The 20,637-nt window shown below is 46.8% G+C and overlaps 1 protein-coding gene across 1 annotated transcript in view; it reads right to left on the minus strand.

Annotated features, from left to right (window-relative positions):
- Window positions 1-8,405: 8,405 nt before the first annotated feature.
- Window positions 8,406-20,637, minus strand: part of LOC135369392 (diencephalon/mesencephalon homeobox protein 1-like) — a 76,730-nt gene continuing 64,498 nt past the window's right edge. The window contains exons 3-5 of the mRNA XM_064602985.1: window positions 10,072-10,216; window positions 9,905-10,000; window positions 8,406-8,817 (exon numbers count right to left, since the gene is read on the minus strand). Of these exons, the coding sequence (XP_064459055.1) occupies window positions 8,564-8,817; window positions 9,905-10,000; window positions 10,072-10,216 (495 nt within the window). The 3' untranslated portion in view covers window positions 8,406-8,563. The remainder of the gene's footprint in view (window positions 8,818-9,904; window positions 10,001-10,071; window positions 10,217-20,637) is intronic.

A 20,637-nucleotide genomic window follows, 5' to 3' on the forward strand; every position in this document is an offset into this window, starting at 1 on the left:
GTGGCTATGAGCGGCGTACAAACCTGGGCAGATAGAGAGAGGACAAGTGGAAGGAGTGGGGCAGATAGCGGGGTTAGAGTGTGTCCTGGGACAACTTCAATGCCAACTCTGCCGACATTCGTTTGGAAAGTGTGTCGGAAAATCTCAGACCGATGGTACGATTCGAAGCTCCCTCAGTCTACAGCACGGCCTCATTCTGTGCACACGGCCTCATTGGTGTGCCAGATATAGGCAGTAAATTTTTCGAAGGTATTTGGAGACTGGTCAGATTCCGTTCGAGTGGAAAATTAGCAAAATAGTCCCAATTTTTTAAAACAGGAGACCCATTGCCCTCTTGTAATTATCGTCCTGTTGCATTAACAAGCAATCCATGTAAGATTATGGAGCACGTGCTCTGTAAGCGCATTATAACACATTTAGAAAAAATATGGTGTACTGAGTTCACGACAGCACGGTTTGAGACAGGGATTTTCAACCGTGGCTCAGCTTACAGAATTTCACCACGATTTGGCAAAGGCGATCGATGAACGTTTACAAATTGCTGTTGTGGTCATTGATTTCACTCGTGCTTTGGACTCCATTCCTCACAACAAATTGCTGAATAAACTATCTAGTTCCTTAATAACGCGAGGCCTGTTAAACGGATAGAATCATACCTTTCATATCGTCAACAGTTTGTGCAGGTTGGAGCCTCATGTTCATGGTTGTTAGATGTACCATCGGGGGTACCTCAGGGTTCAGTCCTGGGACCCCTGTTGTTTAACCTATGTATACATCAGCGACATACCAGATGTAACTGGTCACGGCGTAACTCTGTGTCTTTATGCTGATGACACTGTCGTTTATAGGGCAGTTGCTTGTACGGACGACCAGGTTGCACTGGCCGGAGCTCTGCAAAATGTAGTAGCTTGGTGAACAGTATCCCAGTTAAGTCCAGCAAGTTACGCATATTACAAGAAAGCAAACATCTCTAGCCTATAATTATTGCATCAACGATACCCTACTGAGCAAGGCAGTTCCTACGAGTACTTGGGTGTATATTTTCAGTTGAACTTATGGGGCAGCACATGTCGACTATGTTACTCGAAAAGCAGTGAGCATACTGTTCCAGCTAAAGCGATCGTTATGGCAATCAACGCCTGAAGTAAGACTTAACGCGTACAAATCACTAGTCCTACCAATATTGCTATACGCTTGTACTGTTTGTACCTTGTTTACAAAATGGGCCAATCCAGCTCCCCCTTGTGTTCCAGCTGTGGCGCGGTGGCCGACATTCTTGATTGTCTTTTGAACTGCCAGCAGCACGTTCCCCAACGGCAAGCCCTCCATCGCCGTCTAATAGAGCTGGACTGCAGCACATTGCCCATGGCCACACTCCTTGGTCCCGTCCCTCGGCCTCTTCAGTGGGCCGTAACTACAGCCCTGCTCCGCTTCTTGAAAGACTCGGGCCTTGCGTCTGCCCTCTGACTGGACATTTGGGCCGGTACTGCACTGGACTGCGTGCCCGTTTTTCTTTCATTTCTTCCTTTTCCTTCTTCCTTTTTGTTTATTTTCAGTTTCTTTTCATCTTTCATTTTCTTTATTTCTCTTTTTCGGAATAGCAAGCTGGCAATAGCCTGGTTGACCTTTCCTTTTTTTTTTTTTTGTTTCACTCTATTAAACATAACCCCCTCCCCCCCGTATCTTGTCAGTCACAAAATGAAACTAGAAAGTGTTCAAAGAAAAGGGGCTCGGTTCATTTATAGGGATTTTCGCACGAGCACATCTGCTTCTGGGCTGTGCCGCCGAGCAAGGCTGCCTCCTATAGAATTACAATTAGATACATTACGGCTTAAATTCATTTACCGACTACTCAGCAGCTTGCGCCCCGTCGCTTGTTTGGTCAAAGATACTATGTGTTCAAGGCATAAACATCACGGTCATTTACAAGAACCCTATGCCCGTACAGATGTGTTTTAGAATTCTTTCTACCCAAAAACAATTCACGACTGGAACAGTCTTCCGGAGTGTGTTATCATTGCAAGAGTCGTTTCTGCTTTTACACAAAAGTTGGAATGTGTGTTGACAGGGAAGGGTAACGGTAATGGTAACGGAAACAGAAACGGTATATTACCGAAATTGGAGATCGTAACGATAACGGAAACGGAAACGCATGCCACGGTCCTCAATTACCGGAACAGAAACGGAAACGAATTTATCGTCCGGTATTGAATTCGGGTAATGGCTATTCCTGTTGTGCGATGACATTTGAGTGACTTTTCATATTTTGTTTTTGTATTTTGATGACTCCATTCCCTGTAATGCTCTAAATACTGCACAAGAGCATGGAAAGAAAGCGCAATATTGGATATCGAGGGTGCATCCGTCGCTTACCTCATCCCAGTCCTCATAACTCCATGACATCAACACATGACTATACTCTGCCATAGCACGAGGGTGACAGCCTACGATTTTTAGTTACTTATTTTGTACTTCTTCTCTCTTTCTTTCTTTTTTTTCATTTCACCGTGGCCATGGCAGTATTATTTACGACTGAAAGCATAGAAATCATAAGTGACTGAGAGCGTCCGCTTATAAATGCGACATTGGATGAAGGTTACGCCTATCGTGAGTTGCTGGACTCCGAGTGACTGAAGATTGAAGACATGTTCCTACTTTTTAAAAAAAAAAAGCTTGCAAGATCTGCGCATCCCAACGACGTAAAATTACTTGTGTAGTGTGTACGCGTGACACCGAAGCAGCACTTTTGCAGAACAGGGTGCTGATAGAGCCGGACGGGCTGTCCTCCCGCAGCTCTGTAACAACAGTTCCATTACCGGAAACAGTAACGGAAACGTAACAGAAACGAAATTGACAGGCCGGTATCAGAAACGGATAACGGAAACGAAAATATAGCAGTAACGAAAATGAAAACGGTAACCAAAATACGTCCGTTATCCTTCCCTGGTGTTGTATGCCGGCTGACTCCTGTAACGAGGACCGTCGGCGGGTCAACAGTATCCTAAATAAATAAATAAATAAATAAATAAATTCTTCAGCACGGTGACGGGTAAAATCAATGGTCGTATATTTTACCCACTCGTTCATGCCACTTGTAACGCCGTCTTTTCCATCGAGAAACTGCCGTACGCGGTCACCGAATTATTTGCCGTGCGAGTCACGCAAAGAAAGCTTTCAACGAGCGTCCATAAATTCGACGCTGCTTTTTTTCTTTCGCGACCGAATCAGACAGTGTCGTGGAATGCATTCCGCGTACGTCTATTCCGTCTGGACGACCAACAGCTAGACAACAGCCACGAGTTTCTATTGTATAATTTCTCTAACGTCACTCGACTAACCCCCGCCCCCCGACACCTGCCATTTCACGCACATGATAGCCATATCCATTACCATATTACCATACTCGTAAGACAAGTACACACTGCTGAACACACACACACACACACACATTGAGTGGCGCATTAAATAAATTTGCTTTCTTTAGCCACGCGACCAGAAAGACACTGGCAGGTGCTTTCGTGAAAGCCCTTTTATAATCTGTCCGTGATCGGATTAAAGACAAGCGACACGGAAATCCTTTTTCTCACTGAGCTATTGGTTGGTGCGTTTAAATCGGATTTAATGGCGGGTGAGTGTAGCTTCCGAAGTGGCCGGGGATTTTGGCAGGATTTGGTGCGGATCACATATGTGAAACAGGCCAGCGTATAAAGATGTTTGGGTTGGGGCGCAGTCAGTCTGCGGGTCAGAAATGGGCCGCCTCAAAGGTGTTTGTGTAGCCCATCTGTTGGACTCATTTTCGTGATTATGCTTAGTCGGGAGTCGGAAAAGTGGATTGTTCTAAGTCTGGGCAACGTAGTCATTTAGATAAATTGGTTTCTGCTTAATTTGGTAATGGAGTTCTTCACTCGCGTTCTTTCACAAAGTGCCATGCCAGAATTGGTATGTCCATTAAAGGAGCTCTAGCTCCTGTCGATTAGTATATTGATTGGTTGAAAAATATATAAATAAATAAATAAATAAACTAGATATATAAATGTGAGTCTCGACAGAGTATGGGGACAGGCTACTCCTGAAAAAGCGAATACAAAAAGAAAAAAATAGAACACGAGAACAATAATAATAATTCGTGGGTTAATGTCGCGAGAGAACTATACATGAGCAACGCCACGCTGGTCATCTATGGATAAATTTTGCCATCCTGAGGGTGCGCCGAAAGTTCAGGCCTCGCGGAAGACGGCGTGTCCAAGCAACTTGAACCCTGCCACCAAGTAGCTGGAGTCCTCAGGCTCGGTTCGATCCCACAACCTTGTGACCAGTAGGAGAACACGCTACCAGCCGAGGTACCGAGGCCGGTAGAACTGTGGTGGCGCTGGTGCATGGGAGCGCTGAAGAAGGACGAAGAGAAGCGGCGGAGGCAGTTCCTTGCAGGTGCAGCTCGAGAGAGGGTGCAGACTGGCTTCGCTGGAAAAGAACTGGACCGAAACTTCTGGCTCGAACCGCAGACCTGGCAGACACCGGCCCTTGGTGGACTACAACCTACACTGCACTTCCCACTCTATCCCAGCTGCCGCCTCACCGTCACGTCGTACGAGGGTTCTCCATCATCCCGGGCAGGTCCGACGACATCCCTGGCAGCCAATACCTCCAAGGGAGTAAAATCACGTTTGAAACCCTCTGTTGTGCCTGTGTCTCGATGTTTCCCACTATGCTCCCCACACCAGGTGTAGGCCAGCTCACCGCGAGGTGAACGGGCTCATTCACCACACGGAGTGATATCGTTATCACCCCCGATTTGTCGAAAGCGCGGGGCGTACGCCTTTTTGGGCAACGAAAGGGCGAATCAACTAGCGTCCTCGGCACACCTGAGCTAATAGCCCTCGTTTACCAAGTCCGGCCGACTCCGACAGGCAAATGGCTGTTCTGCAACTTGTTGAACAGCGCCACCTTGGAATACGGGACTCGATGCACCATTATCGCCCCCTTCTTCCCATGAAAAACCTCAATCGAGGCGTACAGACGATGCTCCATAGGCTACGCACTGGATCTGCGTTCACGAACTCTCAACTATTGAAGATCGGCTCTACACTCTTAAAAATGAACTTCACTGCATAGCACGCCCCTAGCCAACCAGCATCTCGAATGATATCGTTATCTGCCCTGATTTCTTGAAAACGGGAGGCGTACGCCTATTTTGTGACAATTAGCATAAGTGTCACAAAAAAGGCGTACGCCTCCCGTTTTCAACAAATCAGGACAGATAACGATACCATTCGAGATGATGGTTGGCTAGGAGCGTGCTATGCGGTGAAGTTCATTTTTAAGAGTGTAGGGCTGACGCCGGCTGCGGACACTGTCAAGAGCCTGAAACAATCGAGCACGTCCCGCGAAAATGCCGAGCATACCATTCCGCGTACAAAGCCCATCTCTCTCACTCCAGCTCTGCAACACTAGCGGACATCATCTATTCCCGTGGTGGTTATGCCGAACGTTCAGCTCAAGCAAGAAACCTTATTCTCTTTCTGCAGGAGGCGGGTCTCACCCGACGATCCCTCGAGCACTTTGCATTCCCGGACGGACTCTCGCAATTTCTACGCTGCTCCACCTGTCATCCTCCATCCGACTTCCTTTTCTTTTTTTTCTTTTCTTTTTTGCTATAGTCGTGACGACGCGCACTTGTGTGCGGCCAACAACGCCGAGCTGACTCTGTCATTACGCCCCCCCCCCGTTTTTTAAGAACAGTTGACATCGTGCAATTTCGGCAACGTGATTTGAATATAGGTTGTTGAAAGAAGATCTGATTAATTTCTGTTAGACAAGCACATTTTTAATTAAAAGGCTGTTGGAGCAGCCCTAATGCTATTTTAGCAGGCGGGTCATGCGGCCAGGAGGACATCCTGCACAACAGCGTTCGCAGCTACTGGACGACTAATTAGTTAAAATTCATTAATTAACACAATTCTTTCGCGAAATACGGGAGAGCTGCAATGAAGCCAGCCTCTATTCAAATCCATTGTACAAGTCTTTGTAGAATCCATTGTATAGAAGAGGATACCTTGAGACATAAATTTCCGAATTTCGCAATGCAAATGCCGTATTGGTTGTGGCGCATATCAGTGGGCGCTCTTATGGTGCCCCCGCACTGCCGTATTCGTTGCGGCGAATATTACTGGACGCGGGCGTGACGACCCCACACCGCTGTAATGGCGATCGGATGACGTCAAGCAAGATGGCTGCTCTCCAGGAAACTGCCATATACGAACCATGTATAATATACAGGGGGCTCTTTTTAAGTGTTGCATGTGGACAACGCTAGGTCTGAAACCAGAACTACGCACTTCTCGGGCGCAGAAACGACCGACACGGCCTTTACCTTCTCTGGGCCAGAGAGCGGTGATAGTGGCGATTGAACTATTTGCCGTGGTCGGGCATGCTCAGGCATGCAACGTCACGTCTATCCCTGGGAAGATCGTGCGCCGTGGGTCGACTTCACGGAGAACTGTGCCAAGATTTGTCTTGCAACGTACCCAATCCAAACAGCGTAGCCGGCGCACGGATTCGAACACTTTCACGTCGTGAACTGAAGGTAAAGTTTGGAGGAACTACGTGGCGAAGTGTCTGTCCAATCGCAAAGCAGCGATAACAGGCTATCGGAGACAAGCCGGCATGGATCCATCGAAGAAACCGGGCGCAACTCACCTTGAAAAGTTGCTCCCTTAATTGGGGCCTCGTGGTACTTATTGCAGCTAGAGCAATTGCAAAAATGGGAATGCAATTCTCGAATATGCCGCAATTTTTAGGTTCAGCAGGTCATGCACTGTTATAAAAATGTATACCTTTTAGGGTATAAACGGCTTGTCCGAGGGCACACACCTTTTGAAGTATAAACGCTACTGAGGTCGCTCCACGGATAATAAGGGAGAGAGGGAACTGGGGAGCTGCGCAGAGGCCGGTCAAATTATAGCGTCTTCTTCGAAAGTACGAGTGTGTAGCATCGGCTGGATGAGTCTGGATGAGCCGGTGCAATAACCTCATGTTCGAGAATGGTCAGCAGCCTGGGGCATCTCTCGCAAATCTGCGCGGTTTCCTAGAAGGATATCTAATAAAACTAATTACCGAAGTTACAAAACGACCCACTTCACGTGCTGACGTTTGTTCATTTTGGCGTCTGCAGTGACGTGTGACACGATCGGTTCAGAACCCATAGCGTTCGCGCATGGCAAACTGCTATCTTATTAGGCTTATTAGACCATCTTGAACAGAGCTGCCTGCTTTTTAACATACTACTAAACCCTTTCCTTTCACCAGATATACCAAGAGGGCCTATAGGGCCATCACATGATTAAAGGAGCTATGAACTGTACCAAGCGAGCCCGCTGTCTGTATCGGCTCCAAACGGCGATTTCAACGTGTTGTCTGTGACACCTTTTGTATAGGTGAATTTGATAGGTGCGTATCTTCGGCACATTGCACGCTCTTAGCCAACCATCTTCCCGAATGACGACGTTCTCGCCCATGATTTGTTGATAACGAGAGGCGGAGCCTATTATGCATCTACTATGCACAGCTACAAAATGGGCTACGCCTCCCGTTTTCAACAAATCAGAGTCGAGAACGTTGTCATTCGGGATGATGGTTGACTATAGGAGCATGCCATGTATAGCGAAGTTCATCTTGAGGAGGGTAAAGCAGAACGTTATGTGTCTTCTGCGTTGGAGTCTGATTGGGTGCCACAATTCTTCAGATGACGTAACGATGGATAGAGGTATCTGGACGGCGGTGCTTCTACTCGCCCGAATACGAAAGAGTGCGTTTTTGTAATAACGCTGCACAAGTTATGAAGGTGAAGAATTGAACAATAAATTGTAAATAGAATTACGAAGCGTAGAAGAACAATATTACATCTAATAATCCCGTAACAAAATACATGCAGATAGGAGTTCTTACCTCCTTTAAAGGGTTTGAGAAACCATACGGATAGAACTTTGTCTCTGGCGGGGTCTGTACGCTGTAACTCCGTGACGCGGGAGCGCGGCATGAAGGGGTTTCGACGAAGATGTTTTGTACCCATAAATCTATATTTCAACCATTATTTCGTTAAATATTCAGGATTAGGTTCACAACCTCTTTGAGAACGTAAAATGTTTCGAATAGCAATGCACCTCCTAGAAACAGATGTTAGAAAGCTGCTTCATGTATCAATGCGTCTGATACTTTATACCGAGTAAACTTTCAAGGTATTCGAATACGCCAGATGTATAGTACGTATGTTTTCCAGTCAAGGGGCAGATGTCATGACCGTAACACAAATCATTCATCTCGGACCTTGATACAGTAATACAACCGAAAAACTTTTATTTCTTTTTTTTTTTTGCAGTGCCACTTCACTTCACCCGTGCAACCACACATTCATCGCACTTCCCTTGCCGACAAAACCTTACAAGAGGTCTGCCTTGCAGTGGCCACCTCACAACCCTAGTACGGCCACGAAGGCAACGGCAGAGACATCCCAGGTTCCAGAGACTCTTGGACCTGGTTGCTGGAACGTGACATTTACTGTTGAAGCCTAGTCATTCGTAGTAGTGTTGCAGCTGGTAGAGGTTCTGGGAAACGCAGTAGCAGCCTTGGTACACCAGTAGAGGGCGTTGGGCGCTGCAATGCACGGGAAAGAATGGGCAGCACCTGGAAACGCGAACGGCTGCAAGTGCAAGGGACGTTGAGCGCTCGTTGTTGGTACAGGAATCGCATGAGACGTTGATGGTGATCTTCCACTGTAGTTCCTACTCAAATGAGCAGCCGTGTGTTCCACGGTCTCAGGTTCTGTGTTTAGGAAGAAAACACACGCACAGTATAAGGAATACACAAAGTATCATAGTACGCTCATAAAGGGGCTTCATCCTGTCGCACCCGGAAACATGTGTATGAGTCATAGTATCATAGTTTACCTGGCCAAATTCCACTTTCGATAGCAGGTTACATATTTTTAAAAATGAATTTTTCGAAATAAGCACTGCCTCTGCATCTAAGGAAGCCACAGCGATAGTAACATCATGATGACGTAGGCTAGGAAAACGAATTCGAGTGCAGGGCAGGCTCTCCGACGTCTTGCCGCTTTCGCACCGCAATATACTTTGAAAAGACATCGGTAAATATATATGCCAATTTTCGCTTATCAGCGCAATCTTTGACGTGATCATGTCGCGGGGAACCAGCTGTTACGTTCCTTATTGCTATACATTGGTTTCGGCGCAATATCACTGGGCGCGGGCACGATGCCCCAACAGTGTTGTAACGGCCATCGGATGACGTCAAGCAAGATGGCTGCTCTCCAGGAAATTGCATTGTACGAACCATTTATAACATACAGGGTGCCTTTTTGTAGGTGTTGCCTGTGGACAACGCTAAGCCTGAAATGAAACAGCCCTTTTACGTCAATTTCGCTAGCAAATTAAGAATATTATGCGTTCTCTGTCAAATTTGGTACTTTTCTCGCCGGTGGGTTCACAGGCAGAAATCTGTTAAACTACGCCGTTAACATACACGGCATGTCTGCAGCTTTACTGTATACATTTTGCAGTGTAGTTAACGACTATAACAGCTACAGATGTACAAAGCCACGTACTGGGAAGTGTCTTAACGTGATATGTTCCGCGACACAATCCGACACGAACTTTTTTTCTCCGTGGTCATCTTGTCATCGGGTGGCGTCTTCGATTTTCTCACGTTTGACGACATGGGTCACGCTCACGGAAACACGTTTGATCGGTTCAGCCTTTTCCTTCTCATGCTATCATCATGTATCTGTTGTTGCTATATTGTTCACTTAATACAAGTTTAACCCAGGTCCGAAATAACACTAGAAGGTGCTAGTATTTGTAGCGAAAATTTAATGAAAAGAATGTCTCACCTGTGTGTTCGCTAGCATTGCTCCTTGCCATCGAAAGTTGATTATCACCAATAACGTTGTTTTCCTGCAGGAGATTGTCTTTCTTCACATCTGGCCCTAGAAACACCAACAGTCAAATGCCGTCATCATGTAATGCTCCTTCTTCAAGAGCGGATCCTGTGACGTACCTGCGATATCACGTGTCGATACAGAAGGCGTACTATCTTCTTCTGCAGCTTCTTCGCTGTTGTTCACGATAACGGGCTTTTTCGAGGGAGACAATCGAAGCTTCTGGTTCTTTCGCTGCTTGGCGCGCCGGTTCTTGAACCACACCTGCAGAAAGGAACGAAAGAAAAAGTCAACTGAACGTCTTATCATTGGCACGTCGACGATTTAGCCTTGAGTCGCCCGACTCTCTTACGTCATTACCGACATCATTCATCATCACATCAAGGGAGACGTTATGTTGAATCACAGACAGTCAGATGTAATGGGCGATGACGCTGACGTTCAATGACGGGTCGGGTTATGATGCTGACGCAGAGTGATAGGTTATGACGTTGATGTGATGGACTGTGAGGCTCACCATGATAGGATGTCGAATTAATTGCGTGAAGAGTGCCAAACTATACCGCACCTCGACGTTGGTGAGAGTTTCGGCGCAAGTTCGCACACTTTCATCTCATGAAACCTTCATATTACATCCCACATTCACTCGCAGGTCTTCAGCTCAAAGTCTCACTTCCCACAACCATCGCACGTCTTGAACACATGCATCGCCTCCTAGCCCTTGTAGCCATCCGTGGACGAAGACAAAAGCGCTTCACTATACTGACTTACGCTACACACACTGAATGTTCCTTAAGTTTATCCGCGAAGCTGTGGAATGAGGTTGCGGGTTGAGAAAGTCCCAAAGAGACTGTGTCCTCTGCGACTTGCCATCATTGCTGACCTATAATCATGTAGAGGGCATAGTAGGTCTTCGAATTCACTCATGATGGCCATCACCGACATCATTCACCGTAACATCACTCAGAATGATGTGATATTGAGTGATGGGCAATATGATGTGATGTGATGTTGAGTTTGATGTTGAGTGATGAACAATGATGTGATGTTGAGTTTGATGTTGAGCGATTGACAATGATGTGATGTGATGTTGAGTTTGATGTTGAGTGATGGACAATGATGTGGTGTGATGTTGAGTTTGATGTTGAGTGATGGGCAATGATGTGATGTGATTTTGAGTTTGATGTTGAATGATGGACAATGATGTGATGTGATGTTGGGTTTGATGCTGCTAGTGATGAGCAATGATGTGGTGTGATGTTGAGTTTCATGTCGAGTGATCGGCAGTGATGCAATGTGATGTTGAGTTTGATGTTGAGTGATGGGCAACGATGTGATGTGATGTTGAGTTTGATGTTGAATGATGGGTAGCGATGTGATGTTGATCTTAATGTTAATGAAGGGTAATGATGTGCTGTTATGTTGAGTGTGATATTGAATTGTGGGTTATGATGCGATGTTGACCCTAAAATGAGTTGAACCATGTTCGCAATATGTCTCTGGCTCCACGATACAGAGGGTGTCGCCCGCTTCAAGGGCTCTACTTCCGGTTGTTTCGAACTTTGCGGTCGCCTGTGTTACAATCGCAGTGGAATGGTACCATAAGTCGTTCGCAATATGACTTTAGCACCACGATGAAGGGGATTGCCCATTTTAAAAGGCTCCGCCGCCACCGTTTTCGAAATTTTTATCACCTCTGTTACAATCCCATTACAATGGCATGAGAGAAGATGCTCATTATATGTCTCCGGCACAATAATTAAAGAGGTTTCGCCCGTTTTAAAGGACGCTCTACTGCCACCTTTTCCGAATCTTGTTGTGGCCTCTGTTACACTACTAGTAGAATGAATGGCACGGCATAAGTCGTGGATAATATGTCTTTGGTACCATGATTGCAGAGGTTTCGTTCGTTCTAAAGGACTCTGCTGCCGCCGTAAACGTCAATAGGTATTCGAATTACGTTCCACGCCTGTGCCTCCTGAAGAAGTTAAATGACGTTTCTACAACTGTGTGCACCGCTCTTTTAAACTGGAATACACAGCATGCAGCGGCTGCACCACTAGCAGTAATGCGGTAAACAGTGATTCAAATTACGTTGCACAGCTGTGCTTCGGGTAGGAATAAGTAAGATTCCTAAAGCCGTCTGCATCGCCCCTTTCAACTGCATTATGCTCGTTGTACCATTGGAGCCCAAGCGGTAAACAGTATTCGAAATTGCATTGCCCTGCTGTGCTTCCGGTAGAAGTTTAAAAGGTCCTAGAAGCCTGCGGGCACCCTTCCCGCAAGTACGCAATAATACGTAATATTTAATACGCAATATTACGCAAAATACAAAAGAAACGCGTTCTCGTTACCCCTTGGTAGCTACGTAGTTACTCTTGCGTTACAGTGATAATGAACGGACTCAAAAATCAATATGTGCTGCATATGAATTGATTAACGACAGCGGATAAAGGCAGCGCATAACGTACTACCGATACGTCATGTGCTTCGTGTTGACTACAATTTCACCCACCACTTAAAAACCCGAGACTGGGGAACAAAAACCGACAACACAGACAATGTCTCCGAGGGACCTGACAATCGAGACCTTGTCCGTGTTGTCGTCTTTCGTCCCCCAGTCTCGGGTTCTCAAGTTATGAATTTATACCACCAGCTCGCTTGCCACGTCTCTGTTCTCTCGTTACAACTACACGTTGAATTGCCTTTTACCAAAGTTGTGTTCGAGACGCTGTTATCAACTACATGCGGTTACTGATGAAAACTTGCACTCTCATATGAAATGTCGTCACAATACCGTATGAGTTACGAAGTACTCAGTGTTCTGCTCAAATAATAAGGCCTTACGTGGTCAACAGCACTGATGACGATTTGTGGAACCTGCGGATTCGCCATCCAGGTCACCACGCGTTGCAGCAGATGGAATACTAATATATACGAGGGTAGATCAAGGTTCACCGAGGCTTTTGCTCGTAAAACAATCAGAGAGTAAATGGAACTGAATAGAACTTTCCGAGGCCGAAGTGCTCGCAAGTCCTTGTCGGCGGTGCGGTGGCTATCAGGGCGGCAAACGATGTCTCTGTAGCTGTGGAACAGCGATGTCACGCCGTGACGTATGAAAACAGCAAACACCATAACAAACCGCCTGCGTCGATCCCGTCGTATGAATGTGTGTATGAGAGAGCAGAAAAGTAAGAGTGAAAGGAGATTGAGTGAGAAAGAGTGGCTGGTTTGTCCCTTCAGATGACGCACCCTGGAAGTCGCTGAAAAGGCGTGTTAGCTTTGCTCAATTGGTAGGGCTGGTAATCCAGAAGACGTGGGTTCGAGTCCTACAGCTGGCTAACCTTTTCAGCGACTTGCACCCTTCATCTTTAATAGTGTAGTTCAAGCTGTCGCAGACCGGCTCAGTTTAACAGGCTCCAAATAGTCGCCTCAAACGACTTGACAAGCGCGGGAGACCGTCTTAGGAGAGCAATCGCCATTCGAGTGCAGTTTAGTGCGGAAGTTGACGCTGGGGGTCGAGCAGTTTAGTGGTATGTTTCCGTACGGCCTTCGACGGCAGCCCTGGACCGGCAATCCAGAAGATGTGGGTTCGACTCCTACAGCTGGCTAACCTTTTCAGTGACTTTCAACTTGCATCGTTAATTTCTTAGGCAAATTGAGGCTTTGTATGTATTTGTCCCTTCTATGTTGTTCCAGCCTCAGAGCATCAGTTCTCTCACCATAACAAAAAGCACGCGCCTTTATTGTGGAAATTAACCTACACAGAAATTGCTACGATGGTGCTGATGAAAATGCGTGCTGTATAGTTTGCGTGCACAAGTGGTCGGAGAAGGGCGTGCTGTGCGGAGAAGTTCTGTTTTCAGAGTGCCTACGTGTCGGTTACATGTACCCGGAAAACTATTTTCTTTACGCAGTGTTTTTTTGTTCCCTACCATATGGCTAAGGTTCGCCTGGGCACGGGCATCCAGAAGATGGCTATGTTGATGGATCCGTACGTAGTGGTAGTGGTGGCGATGGTGAAAGGCAGGTCCCCCAAGGTCGTTCCCGCGTATTTCCCGCGTATTTGTTCCTATCCCGATGCGTGCAATGCCGGAGGCCGCCCTTAGATACCCCATTGTTACCAGACGTTGGCTTGCGTTAGATTGTAGCGCGCTAAAGATCCAGTTGAAGCACAATCCAAGCCAGGCCAAGTCACCGAAGGAGAAATTGACGACTGCGCCTGCGGCGCCTGGTACGACAGGTACGCCATGTGATGCACGCAGCCGTGCACTAGATCCTTCCGGTCGCGCAACACGTTTAAAACGGGACCAAAAAGTGAAACACGACACAAAAAGTTGTTGTACGCGTTTTATTTGGACATATAAAGACTAGATTCATTCGTAGAAACAACAAAAACATTTTGCCGCTAAACTTAGCGCGCTGAAGTGATCCGGAACGGCAACAGTGGGGTATCTAGTGGCGGCCTTCTTCGTTGCACGCTTTTCCGAGGTGAGTTTGGGGGACCTGGTGAAAGGACTCGCCGTTGTCTTCCTCACAGAGGTGGGCAACGTCACGAACGACGCCCTGGGAGAATGTGCGTCCTGGGCCGACTTGTTGTCGCAACGCTGTCATAATGATCACCAATCGAGATAATGTTCTGATCAAACATCAGAGTGACGGTCTAACATATTGCATACAGATGTGTGCGTAAGACAAACGCGAATCCAAGAGGGGACCCATGCCATTGGGCTTCTGGCGAATGCAATGAGCATTCTCGGTCACAATTTACTGGGTTAGTCTAGCGAACGTGTCACATCTCGGTCGCATGCTAAAAATAGATGATAGGTGTTTAGCTATCCCCTAAATTTTGCAGACTGGTAGCCTGGTCCGACTTCTGAGGTCTGCAGTCTTGTTGAATTTTCTTCTTCTTCTTTTTCATTTTTTCTTTTGTGACCGTTGTTGTCCTGTAATGCAAAATCTCGCCTCATGCATTTCCTATGTCCCATCTCACTCAATAGCAGCTATTTTCTCCTATGTGCGCTTCATTTCACTACATACCGATGGTGCCAGCATATACAGAAGAAGATGATTAGTGCGTAAGGTCAGAATGGGCATGTCGCATCGTCATAGACGGTGTGCACGGCCTGTGCGCTGCTACTCGTACCACTGGCAGCGAATCGCTCCAATTGCGGTGTTGGGAGCAGCGAGACAGCAGCAGACGACGCTCCGCATCAGCATTGGGTATGGTGGGGCAAGATGTGACAGAAATTTGTAATTCAATGTGAAATTTTTATTTTTCGTAGGCACATTCTCAGCGGTCTAGAGCTTCTAACCTGTAAATGAGGAACGGACGTAGCTGTTCTACAATAACCACAGAACGCGATATTCAAAAATGCAGTTTGTCACATCTTGCCCCAACCCTCGGAGCAAGATGAGACGCGCCGTGGCTGAACTATACAAAGTTAGTTTAATCCAAGCACACAAAGTAAAGCTCGTGGGCCCCTACACAACCCCCTTGATCCCACCACCCAAATGATGCGCAATAAAATCACACAACCCGGGGCTATTTTGCTTCACCGTCCTTTGCAAACAAGGCACCGCCAGTCTGATGTGTCTCTACTGCGCGCGCTTCGCTTTGCTGTAAACTCCTAGGTAATATGCAAAAAAGAAATCTCTGAGGAACAAGCGTGAAGCCATCTAATAGTTTACTTACCAGTTCCTAAATTACATTAAATTTAAATTGCATTAAATTTAAATCACACTAAATTGTCCCGTCTTGCCCCGTGCATGTCATCGGATGCATTATTTTTTTCTATGCAACTCCGGATAACCAAGCGTGCCCACATTTAGCACCTGTCTAGATGAATGAATTAAGAAATAGAGTGTGGACTTAAATTGACAAGATAAGCATGCGAAACGCAGCTGTAACATCAAGGGACAAGAAAAAGGACTACAGAAAATCGCGCCTTTTTCGCGGGTCTTTACATTCTAGGCAGAAGAAATTGTTTTTTCTCTCTCTTTCTCTCTCTCTCTCTTCCACGCATGAACCAATCTGACAATTCTCACACGTAATAAAGCGGACATGCAGAGCCACCTATGAGTAAAATTTCAAGCACATGGAACACTCTGAGACTGGCGGCGTCGAGCAAAAAAATGTAGCGTCTTGCCCCGTGTCTCATCTTGCCCCACCTTATCCTACATGTATAATATAAACGTTTAGGTAGGGTCGCTTTATATTCGATACGGCCTGCCCAATTTCCGATGACGAATTCTCAGAAAGGGAGAAAAATTATTCGTGACGCATGGAAGACAACGTGGTTTTGTGGGAAAATCGATGCCACGGATATATTTCGCGTGGGTGGAGTTTTTGCTTGATTTTTAATTTTCTCTCACATGATCCTAACGATTGCTAAAAAATCCAATAAACCTTCGGACAAATGTGTACCAGTAAACAAAGTTTGGATTGTGCCAAACCCCGTCTTCTATTTTTACGATGCGATAGAAATCTGTAGCGTTTGCTGTAGACTAACCCTGTAGAAGCACGGAAAGCCGAAACGAAGGCCGTTATGCGTGTGTGTTTGACATTGCGCAATAGGGACCGTGCGACACCTACAGGGGGCGCGCTGCTCCGTCGCGACAGCGCCGCCAGTGGCGGTCTTGGACGTATCCGACGTGATACCACGCCGCCCGTTCTATGCATTCTCAAGTGGAACCGTAGCTTGCGTTGCGACCTCCGTAATTAGAAGGGCTAATTTTCGAAGTGCAAATAATCTGGAACCTTTCTGGGGCGCGAACGAAGAGAATGGAGACCAACTGCACAGAAACCACCGTATTTATAATGCATCTAACAGTACGGAAGCAGAACAGCCACTCGCGTCTGCCCGGTCAAAACACCTGTAAGTGATACGTCGAGAGGATGGTTATTTGACTCCTCACAAAATGGCTTGCTAGCGAAGGCTATATACGTGTATTTCTCTGACTCCAGCCATTTGTAATATCATGTTTTTGACTGAGTCTTGTATTCCTTTCGTCGTCTTTGCACACACATAGCTTCGTCACTGAAATTTACATCGTGCGTCCGTTTTATCCATACAAATAAACACGTGGGGTCACAACTTATTGCCTGAACTTGTACTGCAGTTTTTCCAGTATCTTCAGATACAATAACTCTAACGAGATCCTCAAAGAAGAAAGTATATGAGTTTTTACCTCGGCTACCGCCGTAAGCTTGCGGGACGACAGCTGTGAAATGGTCGGTGAGTAAATACTAAACCTTTTGGACAACGTAGAACTTCTGTTCTTACTGTGAGACTCGCCATACCGGGAGCAATATCGGCTCTGGGCACTGGCGATGAAACACCTCAATCATTATCTCGAAATAGGTTGCCGTTTGGTCGGTGCATTTGACGGTGATATAGTATCCAGCGGCGTTTCACCGTCACGAAAGTGGCAACTGTAAATCATTGATCATTTTGCAGGTCCTCATTCAGTTTCATTGAAACTAGAACAAAAGAAATAGAATATATTCGCTCATGTTGTGCACACCTCATGCAATGACCGAACGCGCGTCACAAACGCTATTCGCTGCGAGTCTCGTGACCTCGGTGGTATTGGAAGCGTAGAAATCACGAGAAATGAAGCATCTGGTCCCTAATGAAGAGTTCTTTTAGGTGCTGGCACAGTTAGCGATGCTGTGGCAAAAAAAGATACCCACACTTCACATGTAAACAAAGCTGGCTACCCGGTGGCTATCACGCAAGGTACTTTCTCCGGAGGCCGCATCGCGGCGCCACCAGTTTGTCGCACAGTCCCTATAGGCACGCGTAGTCACTAATATACAAGATACTGGTTAACAAATTTTGATGGAAACTGACGCAGCAGGGCATATACATACCGAGAAAGAGGAACAGTTCCGATTTCATATGCATGCATCCAAAGTAACATTTCGTTCGGTTCGATACTACGGGTGGGGTGGCGCCATCTCTCGGAGGCTCTTTTAACTACGAAAAAAAAAAAAACTGAACTTCACCGCATTTCACGTTTTGGGCGAACCATTGCTACGAGTCATAGCGTTATCGCTTCTCAATTGAAAAGAGAGGGAGGCGCAAGCCCAAACTGACACAAGAAGGCGTACGCCCGCCTCTCCCTTCCGTGTAAGAAAATGATAGCCCGACACTCTTAAAACAAAGCTTCACCGCATAGCACGCTGAAGGCCAACCATTGGGCAGAGTGATACCTTATCACTCTTTATTTTTGGAAGGCGCGGGGCATACGCGTTTTTGTGACAATGAACGTTTCTGCATAAGTGTCACAAAAAGGCGTACGCCTCTCGTTTTCAACAAATCGGGGGAGAGAACGGTGTCACGCGGGATGATGGTTGGTGAAAGATGAAAGTCACTGAAAAGGTTAGCCAGCTGTACACTCTTAAAAATGAACTTCACCACATAGCACGCTCCTAACCAACCATCATCCCGAATGACAACGTTCTCGCCTCCGATTTGTTGAAAACGAGAGGCGGAGCCTATTTTGTGTACATTATGTAGGGCACAAAATAGGCTCCGCCTCTCGTTTTCAACAAATCGGGGGCGAGAACGTTGTTATTCGGGATATTGGTTGGCTAGGAGCGTGCTATGTGGTGAAGTTCATTTTTAAGAGTGTAGGACTCGAACCCACATCTTCTGGATCCCACATCTTCTTGAGCCCTTGTACACTCTTAAAAATGAACTTCACCGCATAGCACGCTCCTAGCCAACCATAATCTGGAATGATATCGTTATCTGCCCTGATTTGTTGAAAACGGGAGGCGTACGCCTTTTCTGTGACAATTATGAACAGCATAAGTGTCACAAAAAGGCGTACGCCTCTCGTTCTCAACAAATCAGGGCAGATAACGATATCATTCGAGATGACGGCTGGCTAGCAGCGTGGTATGCGGTGAAGTTCATTTTTAAGAGTGTGGGCTCACGAATTCCGTGACTCATCCAATCAGTCAACAATACAAATTGGTCAATTGGGTTTCATTGGGTTTCATTGGGTCAATATGTGGTTGTCCCTTCTATGTTGTTCCAGACTCAGAACATCAGTTCTCTCATGATGGTTGGTTATGAGCATGCTATGTGGTGAAGTTAATTTTTAGGAGTGTATCATTTCCTCCTTGTTTTTAATTGCGTGTTAGTGCCGTTAATCAACTAGTGGCTATGAGCGGCGTACAGATGCGGACAGATGGAGAGACTGAGACAACAGGAAAGAGTGGAGGACAGCGGGGGATAGTATACGTCCTGGGTCGACTTCAGGGGGAACTGTGCCGACATTCGTCTGGAAAGTCTTCGGAAAAATCAGGGAACACTTCAGACAGCACAGCCGGCGGTAGGACTCGAACCAACCACCTCCCAGTCTTCAGCACGGCCTTATGGCTACCACCAACATGCGGAACGCGTTCGTCCATGCCGCTGGAAACAAGCTTTTTTCTTTTAAAGCTGATTTTAATGCGTCAGTGGTATATACGAGGGGTGTTCAAGTCAAACCGGGACTTTTCATTTTTCGCAAAAGTAAGATGAACTTACAGGCGAGAAATTAGTTTTATTTTTCGACGTAATCTCCAGCTGCACTAATCCCCTTGTCCCAGCGTTTCACGAAGGCTTGGATGCCAGCAGCGTAGAGATCCTTACCGGCGCGTAGTAGCCATGATCGGACCGCATTCTTGACCCGTCGTCGCAGCTGAAGTAACGGCCCCCAAGGAACGCCTTCAGTCGCCCGAAGATATGGAAATCGCTGGGGGCAAGGTCTGGATTGTAAGGGGAATGTGGAAGCAACTCCCAGTCCGTGTCGTGAGATGCGCGGTATGCAGGCGTGCATTGTCCTGTAGGAGGAGGACTCCTTTGGTGATGAGACCCGGACGCTTTTGCTTCAGCGGCTTATGCACATCCCTGAGAACCTGGCAGTAATATGCATTATTGGTATGGTGGTACCACTGGGCAGAAAACCAACATGAACAACGCCAGCCTTGTCCCAGAAAACCGTGGCCATGACCTTACCCGCAGACGGTTTGCTTCGGAACTTCTTGGGAGCTTGTCAGCTCGGATGCTTCCACTGCTTTGATGCGCGTTTAGACTCAGGAGTGAAATGGTGCACCCATGTTTCATCGCACGTGAAGATCCGATCATGGAACCGCTGTCCTTCAGTGTCGAAATGGTACCTTAGCTCTTGGGAGATTTCCAGTCATCTCTGCCGGTCAAAGACGGAGAGCTGCCTCGGGACCCAACGGGCACTAATTTTCCGAAATTGGAGGTGTTCATGATAGTGTTCAACGTTCCCACAGAAAGGTCCGTCTTTCGAGCCAGTTCGAGACATGTTATCCGTCGGTCCCTGAGGATCAGGCGCTCCACAAGTTGGATGATCTCAGGAACTCTGAAACTGGGCTCTGAGCTGCCCTTGCTGGCATCGTCCTGCACTCATGTACGGCCGTCTCGGAACCGTTTGCACCACTCAAATGCTTTGCTGCTGCTAAGTGTATCGTGGCCATACTGAGCCTGAAGTCTTCCGTGAGTTTCAGATGACTTTACGCCTTCATTCACGAGAAACTTCATGACAATTCGCTGCTCGATGTGCGCGCTCGCCTCCTTGTCGGCCATTTTGTCCAGCACGTGTCTTCTGTTTTGCACAAGCTTTGGACCACCACGTGGTGAACGCGGAGGCCTGTCGCG

Source organism: Ornithodoros turicata, chromosome 9, assembly GCF_037126465.1.
Source record: "Ornithodoros turicata isolate Travis chromosome 9, ASM3712646v1, whole genome shotgun sequence".
Taxonomy (NCBI): domain Eukaryota; kingdom Metazoa; phylum Arthropoda; class Arachnida; order Ixodida; family Argasidae; genus Ornithodoros; species Ornithodoros turicata.